Source organism: Meriones unguiculatus, chromosome 14 (assembly GCF_030254825.1).
Source record: "Meriones unguiculatus strain TT.TT164.6M chromosome 14, Bangor_MerUng_6.1, whole genome shotgun sequence".
NCBI classification, from domain to species: domain Eukaryota; kingdom Metazoa; phylum Chordata; class Mammalia; order Rodentia; family Muridae; genus Meriones; species Meriones unguiculatus.
Window position 1 is genome coordinate 90,616,201 of NC_083361.1, and position 15,384 is coordinate 90,631,584.

Below are 15,384 nucleotides of genomic sequence, written 5' to 3' on the forward strand. Positions count from 1 at the left end.
GTCAGATCCTAGCCAGTGTTTGTTGATCTGAAATTTGAATCCAATTCCAGGCCTTGCATCACCCAGAATGGTTCCCACGCGTGCCTCTGACACATAACCATAATACGAGGATCATCCTTAAGAGTTACTAATAACCCCCAGTATTGTTAGGTTTCCAGTGTTTCACACGTTTGCTAATTGGGTAATAGACTATATGCTCAGCCGGGTCACTGCTGCAGGTAGGGCTGGCTCTTCGCTCAACTGTTGCCCAGGTCCTGTGCTGTGGTTTTCTTTTCAGGTCTCTTGCATTAAATGAAAATTTCTCTCTATATATGTTTCATTTTCATTTCTTACAATCATCCTTAAGGGCTTTCCACGATGGATGCATAGAAGTAGCCCCTTTGACACCATGTAATTCAAAAGGTGTTTATTAAAAGCCCTACACACTTAATCAATTGCATATTTGGGTAGAAAATTTTAAGTTAAATATAGCTTTTTTTTCCCCCTTCAGAAATGTTCATGTATTCCTTGTATATAGTTTCTGGTAAGTCTGATTATAGTTCTAGTTTCTTAGTGTTTTAATTTGTGTGTGTGTGTGTCTATGTGTGTGTGTGGTGTGTAGAACATAGGTTGATGGTGGTTGTCTAGTTTCTCAGTCTTTTAATATGTGTGTGTGTGTGTGTGTGTGTGTGTGTGTGTGTGTGTGTTTGGAGATGATAGGTTGATGGTTGTATTCCGTTGTAACTCTTCACCCTATGTTTTGAGGCAGGGTCTCTCCTGACCTGGAGTTCACTGATTCCAGCTGGCTCATTGGCCAGTAAGCTCTGAGGATCTGATTATTTTCACATCATCCCCTCAGTGTTAGGTTTGCTGATGTGCATGGCCACATCTACCTTTCACATGTATGTTGGGGTTCTGTACTCAGTGCCTTGTGCATATCAGGGAGTTGGCTCACCAAGTCATCCCCCCAGCTCCTATGTCTTTATTATTTTTATTTCCACTTGTCTTTATTTTTAAAATTTCACAATAAAAGCATCTGAGATCATAGCATTGTGTTCCTGGTGCTAAGAGGCACTCTACTCACTTGTCCTTCAGTTGTTTTTTTTTTTTTTCAGTGCAGTTTATTCAGGAACATTGAACAATCCTCGGACCCCGGGGAAAGCCAGCCCACAGCTTAAATAGCCTCTGGGTAGCCAACCCAGGCGTGCCACGGGGCACTTTCCCCCTTTGATTTTTGCCCCCATTTTCTGTGTCTCAGTCTTTCAGTAGTGTTTCTGAATCGTACTTATATTTGGGGAATTGTCATATTTTTATTCCCAGGTCAGACAGAACCTCCAGGTTCCTTTTTGCCAGACACTGCTTCATCCATGCTTTTTAATTTGCATTGTTATTTCATAAATTTCAATATAGAAATTAATTGTCCCTTGCTCTAATGTGACTCATGTCATGGGCCATTTATTTTGATGCCTCAGGTTGGCTGGTGTCCGTTGTGCTGTTGACCTTCCTGTTTGGTTCCATTCATTGTTACGTCTAGCCTGTGGGAGTTGGAATGAGAACGGTCCTCATTAGATCATGTGTTTGAATACTTGCTCCCTACTTTGTGGAGCTGTTTGGGAAGGATTAGGATGTGTGGCCTTACTGCAGGGGGTGTGTCACTTGGTGACAGGCTTTGGGTTTTGGAAGATTTATACCAGATATAAGTTCTCAGTTGTTCCTTTGCATCATGGACTCTAATCCTACAAAACCATGAGCCGGGTTAAATGTTTTGTTGTTGTTGTTGTTTTGTTTTCAAAATAAATTGCCTTGGCTGTGGTGTTTTATCCCAGCAATAGAAAAGTAACTAACACAATGGCTGCTGTTCCTCAGTCCATACACAACTAGTGGATGTGCAGGCTCTTTTTTCATTGGTTGAAAGTACTTTCCACTTTTAAAAATTTGCAGCTGTCCTTTAGAATTATACTTGTTTGCTGGGATGCTGTGTTAGAACATTTTGTGTGGTGTGGAGGGACACACCATTATAGTACATCATGAGCATTGATTAAGACCTAGTAGCAGGGCATTGCACTTCACATCTCCACCCGTGAGAAAATGCTACCTCGCTCCTACTACACTTTCATATACAGACCGGCCCTAATCACTACCAGCCTTCGGAGAACTGTAGCATTTGCCTTTTTCAAGGCCTGAACCATCATTTGATTATTTTTTTGTGCCATGGACAAAAGGAACAATTACCCTGTTCTTATTCTTTAAAAAATATATCTCATTATATTTTATTATCACTATTATTTTTCATCTTTACTTTAAAATATGCCTAAATGCCAATGAATATGTTATGAATATATTTGTAATTTTAAAGTTTATAAAGCAAATGACCATGTAGCTATTGCCTAACTTAGATATAAATTATATCTTTAAAAATATTCTGTGATTCTATGCTGACTCCACCATCACCACAGTCCTTTGTTAAGGTCAAGTTACAAGAAGATGGGAGTGGATTTAGTGATTCAACCTTCTTTTTTAGTAGAGAAAAGCACAAACACAGTGACTAGAGACACACTGAGCTATTGGTAACAGACACTCAGATGATTAAGCTGGAGGCTGGTGAGGTCATGTGGCCACTGTTGCTCTCTGGCACCCTACCAGGCGTTCTGGAGCACTGCTAACTCACCTGGTGTCATTGTGTAAATATGAAAAATTTACTCTTGCTGTTTGTAATAACAGCGTGCGCACACACACACACACACGCACCCCATTATAAAACTGTGAATCCATAAGATCCTAGCAAGCTCCAGAGTTTATACAGCCTACCCTTCCACAGTTCAGGGTGTACACAGCAAGTGGCTGCAGAGCTCCCCAGCTGAGCTTCATCGTCAGCACATGCCTTATCTGTGCCAGGAATTCTTTGAAATGCTGGCATTCAGTGTTTAAGGAGACAAGCTCTCTCCTTTCATGTTTCCTGCTCCATGACTGTACTTATGAGCAAGCTGATTTTTGGAAAGCGTAGCCTAAAAGCCATTTAGCAAGCTGGAATTGTTATGAACTGGGTCAGAGGCCTGATGACCACTAGTAGAAGTAGGTCAGGCTCTGTGTTATTTGACATGTTCTCTGTGCCCAGTGGAACCCTGAGAGGTAGTGTGCTAAGCCAAGTGAGCTCAGGGCATATATGGGATTTACTTTTTTTGTTTGCTTGCTTTTGTGCAGTATCTCACTATGTAGCCATGGCTGCCCTGAAGCCTGCCATGTAGACTAGGCTAGTATGTAACTATGATCCTCTTTCTTCGGCCACCCTGAGTGCAGAAAGTAGATGAATGTGTCACTAGCCCTGGCTTGTCATGTTGAATTCCTTTTTATTTTCTTTATCTATTTCTGTGTGTGTATGTGTGTGTATATGCCCGTGTGTGTGTGTATGTGTATGTATGTATATATATATATATACATATGCATATATATGCATATGTACCTGTGCATGTGTAGAGAGACCAGAAGAAAGTGTCATGTATTCTCTATTACTCTTCCACTGTTCCTTTGTGGCAATCTTTTTTCAAACCTGGGCATCATGTTTCGTCAGCAAGTGAGGAAGCCCCAATTGACACCCCTATTTCTGGCCCCCTCCAAACTGGATCAGGATGCTTGGCTTTTTATGTGTGTGTTTGAGATCCAAAATTTTGTCCTCATGACTGCACAGCAAACATTCTTAATTGTTGAGCCATTTCTCCAGCACCACATTAAATTCCTAAGTCTAGACAATCTTATGCCTTAGTTTACCCTGGACAACCCAGGGTTAATGATCTTATCCCTGTTTAGTAATTATAATACAGTCCTTTGTTTTTCTTTAAAGCATCCCAGGTCTGTGGTCATGTATATTGACCAACTTTTTTTTTTTTTTTTTTTTTTTGCCATGACAACAAATTCTTTTAAAATCATAGACTCAAAATGCCAACTCCTTAGGTTTTACTCATAAACCTGTATCTCACTTGCAACTCTGCCACGGGCTGTGAGTCAGGGTTACATTTATTCCTCATTCTAGACTTGGAGCTGTGCCCTAAATGATCTCTTAGGGCATACAGGCTTGAAGATCAGCCCTGACATGAGAGCTCTTACTCTCGCGCACTATGTCCAAGCTGAAGAGTCTGGTCTGTGGTAGATGATCTGTATTGGCTCAGCTTCCATTGGCAGAACTAGTCAGTGTCCCAGACCAACACAGAGAATTCTGATTTAAACTGATTCCATGGAGCAATGTCTTGTGACAGGGGAGAGTGATCAATAAGTAATACACACCGACCACGTCACGGTCCTAACCCCACTGTCTTCCACCGTGCTCCTCCTCCAGCCTGTGCAGCTGCTCACCTTGTAGCATTTGTCAAGACAAAGCTACAGTAGTTGATGAATTTTGCCTGTGTGTGGAATAACAGAATGCGCTAAGAGATTGACCCACCATGTGTAGCCTGGTCTGTGTTCAGATTCTATTATGTGGTCTAGGGGCTGGGGATTAATGTTTGCTATGCCAGATACAATGAGCCCAGCTGTTGTAGAAGTCTGCAAGACTTCTATGTGAGATGTCATAGCCAAGTGGATTCTGAGGTCATACCTTGCTCTTCACTGCCCCAACCATGTTGGGTATCTATAAAGCAAAATGCCTAACTCCTTCACTTTGCCTCCACCAGTTGTACAACCTTCCCCCTGCCATGTGCCATGTTTTTGTTTTTGCCATGTTTTTGTTGTTGTTGTTTTTGTTTGTTTTGTTGACATAAGGCCATAGGCATCCTAATCATCCTTAAACCCACTGTGTAGGCAGGGATGACTTTGAACTCCTGATTCTCCTGTCTCTGGCTTCCCAATTTCAGGAACTACAAGCATGTGTCACTGTGTATGATCCCTGCAGTGCTGGGGATCTAGTCCTTGACCTTGCATACTGGGCAAGCATTCTATCATCTAAGCTACGTCCCCAGTGGTTGGCACTTTTTCGGTTTGATTAGTGCCCTTCACTGGTTAGTATTTGATACTGACTGGCCTTTGTACAACAATTTCCAGAAATTCCTTCATGTTACTTTGGAATGATGCTATTCCTGATAGGAAACTGATTACCTTGTTTTAGTGAGATTTTAGCTCAATTGCGGCATTGAAACAGGAATCCCTGTGTTACAAGCAGAAATGTAATATTGTTTTACCACAGCAAAGATTGGCTGGGAGGCATGGGGGCATCCATTTGATCCCTCAGCAGTGTGGCAGCTGGCTCCTCTCAAGAACAATTTTCCTGACAAAACGATTATCGTTTTGTAAGAACAATCAAAGTCGTGGTGGAAAATGTGACTGGTAGTTGGTCAGCTTTATTCAGTGGGTAAGTGGTGTAGGTCCTACATGATTTACTAGGAATATGACTTGTTCCAAATCACAAAACACTTGTGAGTGTCGATTTTTTAAAAAATTTCTCCAGAAAAAGAACCTATGATGTCATGACGTCTGCCCTCCCACTGTGTCTCCAAAGCCTAGCACATTTTCTGTCACATGATGGAGATATTCTAGGGGAAGCAGTACAGATTTTTAAAATGACCAAGAGAGGCAAAACCTGGGTATAGTTTTTGGGGTCCTGGGACACAGAACGGACATGTAGGAGCATCCTTTAGAGTAGTGGTATCAGGATGGGATCAGATTCATGCCTCAGTCTCTCTGACCCTGTTTTGAGGCAGGAACTTGGCAGAGACTGTACTCTGCCTTGACAGATATGAGCATATCTATTGGAATACTGCATGGCCATGATACTATGGTCCACATACAGTCACCATCTTTGCCTGCTGTACCCCTGGCCCTCATCCCTTCATGGCATGCCTGTACACTTCCTGCACTCTAGCTCCAGCATTAGCTTCAGTGTAGAAATTTTCAATATCAGCTGAAACTCATTCTTCCTCCTATGCTTTATGCTGAAGTGCTGCTTTTAAATGTTCTCTATAGCTGCCTTCAAGTCTGTGATGGAATGGAGTGGGTGGAGTTGCCCAGGACCTTCACTTCTTCAGTGAAGTGGGATGGCTCTGAGGCACATGGCTCCCTTCCAGCAGCTTAACCTGTAGCCCCTACTGTGATAACTGGCTTGAAGATCCACCACATACTGGCACTTCTCCAACTTTTCCTGTCTGTGTTTTTTCCTCACCTTCTAAGAAAACCTCTTGTTCTTGAATAGATGCCCCAGGATCTACTACTGGGGAAACTCAAACTATGCCAATCTGTCTGATTTCAGAAGACCTAAATGGTAGGTATTCTTGATGCTATAAAGCCTACTCAGCACATCATCTTAGACCCTTAAAAACTTAACAGAAAGAAAATGTGGTTTAATTCCTAAATTTATGGCTCTTTGAGATGACAGGGTAATTTTAAAAGACAGGTAAAAGTTTCCTTCTCAGAAAACTTGAATGATAGGTGCTTCCTGAAGGACAGTCTCATTTGACTTGCAGGGCACTCAGTATCTCCTTAAATACAGTGTTTTGTTGTTTCTACAACTTGCATGCAATGTGATCTTTTCTCCCCTTGTTCTTGGAGCCTCTGGTGTATGTCTGAATCTTTGTTGTCAGGTAACACTGAAGCTTCTTCCATCCTGGCCTTCAGAGTCACGTCCTTCAGAATGAGTGGATAAGATGGTCCTTCTTCATGGACCACACAGTGGGTGGCATGAGAGACATCACCACACTGACTTCTCCTTTTTCTTCTTTGCAGATATCTCTGTGAGCCTGCTAACCCTTGTGGTTACCGCCTGTGGTCTTGCCCTATTTGGTGTCTCTCTCTTCGTGTCTTGGAAACTGTGCTGGGTTCCATGGCGAGAGCGAGGCCTGTTCTCTGGTAGCAAAGACAACAACCAAGAGCCTCTTAACTACACAGACACAGAAACGAATGAGCAGGAGAACAGCGAGGACTTCCTAGACCCACCCACACCCTGCCCTGACTCCTCCATGAAGATCAGCCACACTTCCCCCGACATTCCCCTCTCCACCCAGCCAGGTGGCCAAGAGAACTGTGCCCATGCCGTCCGCGTGCAGCGACAAGTCACAGAGCCAACACCATCAGCTCGGTCAGTAATGCCCCTTCCCTGCCAGGCAGAGACACCCTATCCCTGTTTCTTGCCAGTGCTATTACTGACTAGCTGAGGATCAGATAGTCATCTAGATGACTCAGTCCCAGAAGCATAAAAATGGAGAAACTCTGTGGCTCTTTGCCGGACCTAGTTCCAAAGCTTTGCTTAGTTTCCATGTAGCCCATAAAAGTAATGGTTGACATTGCCCCCCCCCAATAATATCCATTATTTTTGTATAGTTTAATGTCCTGACATGGGTACTATTATTTTCATTTTATAGTAGGAGAAATTTAGAGATTAAGAAGCATGAATATTAGTATATATTTGGGGCAGGATTTGGATACGAATCTGAGCTTTTAGCTACTTTTCTTATGGTGTTGCCCTAAAGCCATACAATTGACTCATTGTGCCTCTGATCTATCCCAGTGTCTTTCAAATGGCACAGTATAAGTGGAAGTCTTTGTCCACCCTCAGGCCTTTGTAACAATCGCAGACTACTGGGAGTGGGGTTTCTATTGTCTGGATGTTGTGTGTTCTTAAGTAGTAGTTGAGTAATGGTGTAGTTATTAAAAATCTTTGGGCTCCGGATGTAAAGAACTGCTTTATTTATATATGTGGCCTTGAACAAATTACTTAACTTCCATATGTGTCCATTTCAGCTTCCGTAAGAGAAGGAGAGTCAACATACCAACTTAGGTGTGGTTTTGAGAATGAAATGGTAACACACACTTACACAGATTTACACTGGTAGCACTGCCTTTTTGCCTTCTACATCACTGTGTTCATCGCCCCTGTCATTGAAGCCTTCATCTCCTGAGAAGCTGAGGTTGTACATTGAGGTAGAGGCACGTCTTCTCCAAAGCACCAAGGTTGTGCAGAGCTGAATCTGAAACTACACAACTAGTTCTAAGCACTGGATAGAAAACTTAATTTTTGGTAAGAGATTTTAGGGGAAAAATTATTTTTGAAAAGATCTTTCCATTCTCTAGAAACAGGAATAGTAATGAAGTTTATCCTAGAGACTGTGCTCATTCACATTAAGTGTGATGGAATATGACAGTTTATAGTTTGTTTTTTTTTCCTCAGAAATTTATTTAGCATTATTTCCAGTTCTGTATCAAAGAGCAAAATTTAATATAATCCTCCTGAAGGAAGTGGCTGGTTGTTTATCACTTGATTTACAAGAAATCCTCAGATTTTATTACAAAGATTTCTCTTCAGATAAATAGAGTTGATGCCTCCATGGAATTCACACGGTAGGAGAGACTTGTAGTACAGTCTTTTAGTGTCCCCAACACCCAGTTCTTTTCATGTGGATTGTTACTCAAGATTGTCTCACATTTGGTTCTCATCCTATTGCTCCTGCCTGTGTTCTTTTGGGTACAGAGTGATGCAAATGTTCTTATTGCTCACCTGCTTTTCTTACTAGTGCGGCCTGCACTCGCTCTGCAATATTTACAACTGAGAGAGTAGCTTGGTGTTCTTGTAGAAATCCTAACAATTAGGGCAGGGATGTTCCTGACTCTTTTGCCTACTTGTGGGACCCTTTACCCCTACTGGGTGGCCTTGTCCGGCCTTGATGTGATGGTACGTGCCTGTCTTACTGTAGCTTGTTATGCTGTGCTTGATTAATGTCCACGGGAGGCCTGCTCTTTTCTGAGGGGAGGTGATTGTAGTGGTGGGGACTTTGGGGAAGGGGACAGAGAGGGAACTGCAGTCAGTATATAATATATGATAGAAGACTTTTTACAAAACTTCTTATTAGGTTTGATCTGTGCAACCTTCCCTATAACTCTTGCAAACTATCAATGAAATTTCTGTAATTACCACAGCATTTATTATAGAAAATATTTAGTTACCCTATATATAAAGAAATGTGTTTAAAAGAGAAAATCAGTGTTAGTTTCACCGCAGATTTGTGGAAATTCAGTAGAAGAAATTAAAAAAAAATACAGGACTAATTTCCATAAAGTACATTTTATATTCAGATTATTTTAATTTTGAAACTATGCAATTAAATTATCTTTCAAACAGTGAAAATTCGGTTCAGTAACAGCTGGACTGCCATTAGCAATTTAAATGCTTTTCAGCTGCATTTGACCCAGTATTAACAATTTGCATTGTTATGCATTTAAAACATTCATACCTAAATTACTACAGGCATAGTTCCATGGGTTCCTTCTGGAAATACACATCTGTGTCTAGCACTGTATTACAGAGCGATCCTCAGATTCATTAGCAGGTGTGTTGTAAGAATGTGTGCACACATAAAGGGGGTTGGAGGGAGAGTGTGTATTGTGGGAGCTTTTTCCCTGGGGGGAAAATTATAAACCAACTCTCTCCTTATACAAAACCACCAACAAAAACAACATATAATTCCATCATTGTCTAACTTGGGGAAACAAGGAGCTTATTGGACTACTTACAGGAACATGGGTGACCTGAGAGCAGTCATGCCAGCAGCAGTCATTCCCATCACTACTGCCTCAATTAAGCTTCCATAGTCTATATTTTCTCATACCTCTTAGGACATGAAGTCACATGGAATTAGGTTAGAATTGTATGCAGAAGTTGCAGGGGGAATCTCAGGTAAAGGTCCAGTGACCTACCTTGTTCTCTCCTATGAGGGAGCCCCAATAGTCAGGAAGCTGGATTTTAGGGGTCTTTTGCAAGTAGTTGCATCTGCTCTGATGAAGATGATGTCTGTTACAGTTATTTTTATAAAACTGTGTTTGTTTCTCAGTTTCTATCTTAAATCAGCTATCACACAAATAATTATTTAATAATAAGCTTCACAAGATGATAACTGACCAGTTATTACTCTATTCTTTCTTTTCCAGTTTTAAAACTTGTTTTATTTATTATAATTTTTCACTTTGTATCCCAGCTGTAGCCCCCTCCCTCATCCCCTCTGAACCCTGTCCTCCCTCCCTCTTCTCCATGCCCCTCCCTGAGTCCACCAATAGGGAAGCTCCTCCTCCCTGGCTCTTTGATAACCTCCCCGTGGGGGGGAGGTGGACAGCCATACCAGGCCACAGAGGAAGACAATGCAGCCAGTCCTGATGAGACCTGATAGACTAGGACCAGATATTACTCTATTCTCAACCCTCTGAGCTAATGTGGTTTCCTCCTAGCATACATCCTAGAGATACTTGTGTTTTGTGGCTTTCCTCCTCTAGCCTCTTCTCCTGATGTCTCTTAGATCTCTTCTGTCTTTGAATCCCCCCTTTGTCTTCTAACTCCCCCTTCTCTGGCTGGCAGAAACTCTAGCCCTATTCTCTCCCCTGATCAGAACTGGCTGTAAGCTGCCTTATTGGCATACCAGGGGGCAATTGGGGAGCAGTGTTTATACAATATTGAGACAGGAGATTCTCAGAACAAGGACTGCAACCAGATATGGGGAGGGGGGAAGGTGTAGAAATCAGCATTTGAATTCTACAATAGCCTTATGCCTACAGATAACTTTATACATTTGAAGGGCAGTACACACACACATACACTTATTTTTTACTGACAAAATGGAAAAAATGAATGAAATTTTCTTCTTTCATTCAAAGAATTGTTATTTTCTTATAGCTCTTGGGTCCAAATCTAGGAACTGGGAAGTGCTAGGCATTGCCCTATTACTGAGCTACATTTAACTTTTTAAATCATTTGTAACACTATTTAAGTACGATGGTTATGGGGGTACGAGTGGGCTCCTCTGAAATGGCCCAGAACCTTCTTCCCTTCCTGTTTGTACCCCTTCTGACTTCATCCTCCTGTTGTCTTTTGCTTTTTCACTGTCTTTCTGCTTTCATCCTGCCACTGTTATCTCTTGTCCCACAGTGTCCAGGGAAGCTCCTAAGCCCAGTGCACACGAGACAGCCTCAGTGTTCAGGGCACTCTCCTTGTCACTGTGATTGGCATAGTTTCTGCCGCAGAGTTTACAAAGGAAAATCACCACTTACCTGGCTTCTTAGTCCTGAGAAGTTGGGGCTCACCCCATTGCCATTGAAGCTATGCTTTATGTTCTAAGACTGTTTCTAGACAGCATGGCTTCTGCCGTTCTCCCAAGGCCAAGCATGTTAAAATTCTTCATCTAGCTAATTCGGTTACTGCTGCAACAACCCAAAATTCCTGTTAATTTTTTTTTCCCATGTAGATAAGACTCTTCTTGAAGTATTAAAATAAGACTTTTCTTGAAGTATATTAGGAAAGTAGATATCTTACTTTTCTTAGAATTTTTCAGGATCGGAGCTTTCTAAGAAAGCTTGATTGTATGAAGCTTCCTGGATCCATGAAGTAGAAGGAATTCAAAATGCTATCATGCTATCTACTGTTTCCTGACCATGCCTGATGATGAAGGTTCAAGCTTTTTTAAGCCTCAAATTTCTTGCCTAATATTTTGCATTCATAGCAACTGAACTGATCACACCACAACTCCTTATCAGATCTGTGAAAGCTCAGCATCTATTGGCATAGCTTTCCCTCCTGACGGGACCATCATGGTGCACGACCCTAGAGGTGACTGTTCACTTGGGTTCAGTAGCAAGGTCTCTACACGCAGCTATGCCTCCCCAGCTCCCTGCAGTGTCTGAGCCTGTTCTTACCTAGAATCCTAACACAGGTTTTTCCCTCAGCCATGGATGCTTTTCCTTCCATGCTAACCCTTTCTATGTGCCTTCACAGTGTTAATGTCCTAGCTTAAATGTCTCTGCTCAGGGAGCTCAGAGTTCCATCTGAAGGATATGTTTAAGCTTCCACTGCAGATGTTCTCAACCTGTGGTCATGACCCATTTGAAGTCAAAGGAGTCTTTCACAGAGGTTGCATTAAGGCAAATGGTGGGATCTAGAAAAGATCATCCCAAGTGAGGTATCCTGGGAGCAAAAAGACACACACGGTATATACTCTCTTATAAGTGGGTATTAGACCTATAAGATAGGATAAACATACTAAAATCTGTACACCTAAAGAAGACAAACAAAAAAGAGGACCCAGGGTAAGATGATCAATCCTCACTTAGAAAGACAAATGGGATGGGCATTGGAGGTAGGAGAAAACAAGTAACAGGACAGGAGCCTACCACAGAGGGCCTTTGAAAGACTCTACCTAGCAGTGTATCAAAGCAGATGCTGAGACTCATAACCAAACCTTGGGCAGAGTGCAGGGAATCATATGAAAGAAGGGGGAGTTAATATGACCTGGAGAGGACAGGAGCTCCACAAGGACCAAATATACAAGGGCACAGGGGTCTTCTATGAGACTGTTTCTCCAACCAAGGATCATGTATGGATATAACCTAGAACCTCTGCTTGGATGTAGCCCATGATGGGTTTCCCTAGTAAGGGGAACAGGGACTATTTCTGACAGGAACTCAATGGCTGGCTCTTTGACTCCTCCCCCCCGCGAGGGAGGAGCAGCCTCGCTAGGCCTCAGAGGAGGACATTGCAGCCAGTCCTGAAGATACCTGATAAGCTAGGGTCAGATGGAAGGGTAGGAGGACCTCCTCTATCAGTGGACTTGTAAAGGGACAGGGAGGAGCTGAGGGAGGGAGGGTGGAATTGGGAGGAAATGTGGGAGGGGGCTATGGCAAGGATACAAAGTAAATAACCTATGATTAATATAAAAAAATAAAAATTATAAAAAATAAATAAATAACCCTTAAAAATTTAAAAATACCCTGCATTACAGCTATGATTTATAACAGTAGTGAAATTGTAATTATGATATAGCAAAGAAGTAATTTTATGTTTGTGGGTCACCACAACATAAGGAACTGTATTAAATGGTTGTCTCATTAGGAAGGTTAAGAAAGACTACTCTTAATGAAAATGGGGTGCCTCCCATTTTCATTTACCCTTTTGTTTTCATTCCTTCATAGCAGCTCTGTGAATAGCAGAATTATTTTTATGAATGGCCAACAGAGTACACTGGCCAGTAGCAGGCCACATTTCTCTTATTCTGTGACAAGGATGGCAAAAGGTCAGAATTATAAACCATGTTAGACCTATAATGGTGTGAGGATTGTGGAAAGTCATTCACCTCAGGCTCTGCATTTATTGAGATTCTCCCATGTAGACCTTTGATCTTATCTCTGAAGTAAGCAATCCATAGAGTCATGGAAATGCATTGACAGAGGCTGAAGATGAAAAAAACAAAAAAAAAAAACAAAAAAAAAAAAAAAAAAAAAAAAAACCATTAGCCTTTGCATTTGAATCCCTTTATTGGCTACAACCCCAGAAAAGAGTACTGAGGTTAATGTTGTCAAAACTCCACATGGCATTCTTATTTTTGTGACTGGGATAGAACCTAGAGTCTCACTCATGCTAGGCAAATGCTCTGTCACAGGGTTGTATCCCCAGCCCTAGGTAGCATGTTTCTGTTAACCCTGATTTTTTTTTTATTGAGAACAAAAAGGGTTTCTATCTCTCTTATAGTTATTTCTTTAGATTTTAAAAAGTGGACAAGCTTGAAAATGGAAGTTGCCTAGACCTCTCTGAATTCCCATGAAACCCTGAAACTATATTTAAATGTGTATTTCCCAACTACTATTTAATTATGGGAAGCTGTTACATCTGTGGCAGTGATGTATTTACTTTAAACATGCATATTAAGCATCTGCTACATGGAAAATTCTATAGTGGGTACCATTTCTTTTAAGCATGCAAAGGAAGAATAACCCTCTCCTCAAAGGCCCCAAAGATGAGCACCAATCTCACAGGCAGAAACACTCAAGTTCTTAGAGGATAATCTGTTAGGAATCCATAAGATCTGTTGTATCCATGAAGCCCAGGCATGGCCTGCAGTGATGAAGGTGTGTGTGATCCGGTTTCAATTAGGAATGGAAAGTGATGGTTGATGAGAGCCATGTGAAAAGGGTAAATTTATATGAAAGTGGCACCAAGGTTTCAAGCCTGGGTGATTTGGGAGTGGGTGGAGGGAACAAGCCATAGTCTGTGTGACTAGTTATACTTAACTCCTCTACTGGTTCCAAGCAGGTCCCTTCATCTCCATAATCTCACTTTTGGGAGAAGCTCCCAAAGCCTCAGATTGCCACTTCCTCCTTCCCTTGCAGTGTGTTGATGCATCCCCCGCTGTCCAGGAGATCCCTTGTCTGTCTGGTTTAGAGCAAGCCAAGTCTCTTCTCCCCATCATAGGGAGCTTCAGGGGAGAGTGGGAAAGCCACCCCACTTATTTACGTGCGTTGCTGTCCACAAAGGTAGTACTGAAGTTCGGTTTCCCTCTCTCTTTTTTCCCTTCAGCCCCTGAAGCCTGTGGGAAAGTAGATCAGGTTTTGTCCCTCAGAAGATGGTACACAGGTGAAGGAGCTTAGAAGTGTGTGGACTCATCTATGGTTCTACAGGAAACCCAAAACGGAAGACATGCTGAGGATCCTAAGCGTTGGATGCTAGACTCAGGAGGCTTAGTGGGGAGCTTTGTCGAAAGCTGCTGGGGACAGAACACTAAGGTTCTTCAGAGTGCTCAGACCATGATGAAAATTCAGTTGTTTTCCTATTGAAGTCTCCATTCTCTTCATTTATGGAAGTCTTTGTTTTAGAAGAGAATACAGATAGGGCAAAGCCAGATCAACTTTCATCCCCTCCATAAAAATTTCCTGAGCCAGAGCCTTTTTATTCTTTCTCTGTCCCTAGACTCTCGAACTCCCCGTCTGTGCTATCCCCACCTGCTGTGTGTCAAAACTCCTGGAAAACTGTGTCTTCACCTGCTGGGCAGGTTGTTACCTTCAAGACCTGGACTGGACTGTTTGGTTTCTTTGTCCCTTTCAGTCCCCTGGCTATTTGTCCACATTGTCTGTCAACTTGCAGTAAAGTTCTCTCTCCTTTTTTAAGGTCTAATGAAAATGATTGGTGTTCATGATACATCAGGGATGGATCCTAGAGCTGGGACTGGCTAATTTAAAGGAAAGGGGAGAAAGAAAAGCCCCTTTGCCCCTGTACTCCTACTGTCCTTCCCTTCCTGCCCATGGACTGCAAGTGAGTCCAAGGGTCAGAGGCCTTCAGACATGAAAGTGTGTTTGCAAGTGTATCACAGGAAAACTGCTCTACAAACTGTGTAAAGTATCTTTGAACCCAGACTTCTTCCAGTTTCAGCTCAGGTCTGAGTAGCCAACGATAGTCTTTAAGTCCTTGCCTCCTCCATGAAAAGAAACAGCATCTTCTGACCCTGAGAGAATAGAAGCTGGAGAAATCAGAGCACTGCAATCCTGGGAGCCAACTGCTCAGAGCCAGCACTAGGGCATGGCTTATTTACAGAGGAGGCTGTCTCTCCATTTCTACACCCATCATCCTTGGAACTTACCTTTTTCCTCCCTGTGCATGTGCCTGTGTGTTTGCCCCTCTGT

At 42.2% G+C, this 15,384-nt stretch overlaps 1 protein-coding gene across 4 annotated transcripts in view; it reads left to right on the top strand.

The window, feature by feature from the left end:
- Syt9 (synaptotagmin 9) overlaps positions 1 to 15,384 on the top strand; it is a 185,512-nt gene that overhangs the window by 45,133 nt on the left and 124,995 nt on the right. For all 4 annotated transcript variants that reach the window (XR_009585652.1, XM_021656417.2, XM_060367785.1 and 1 more), the window contains exon 2: positions 6,685 to 7,036. Coding sequence is in view for 3 of the 4 variants with exons in the window: in XM_021656417.2 (XP_021512092.2) it covers positions 6,685 to 7,036 (352 nt within the window). In the remaining variant the exon portion in view is untranslated. The remainder of the gene's footprint in view (positions 1 to 6,684; positions 7,037 to 15,384) is intronic.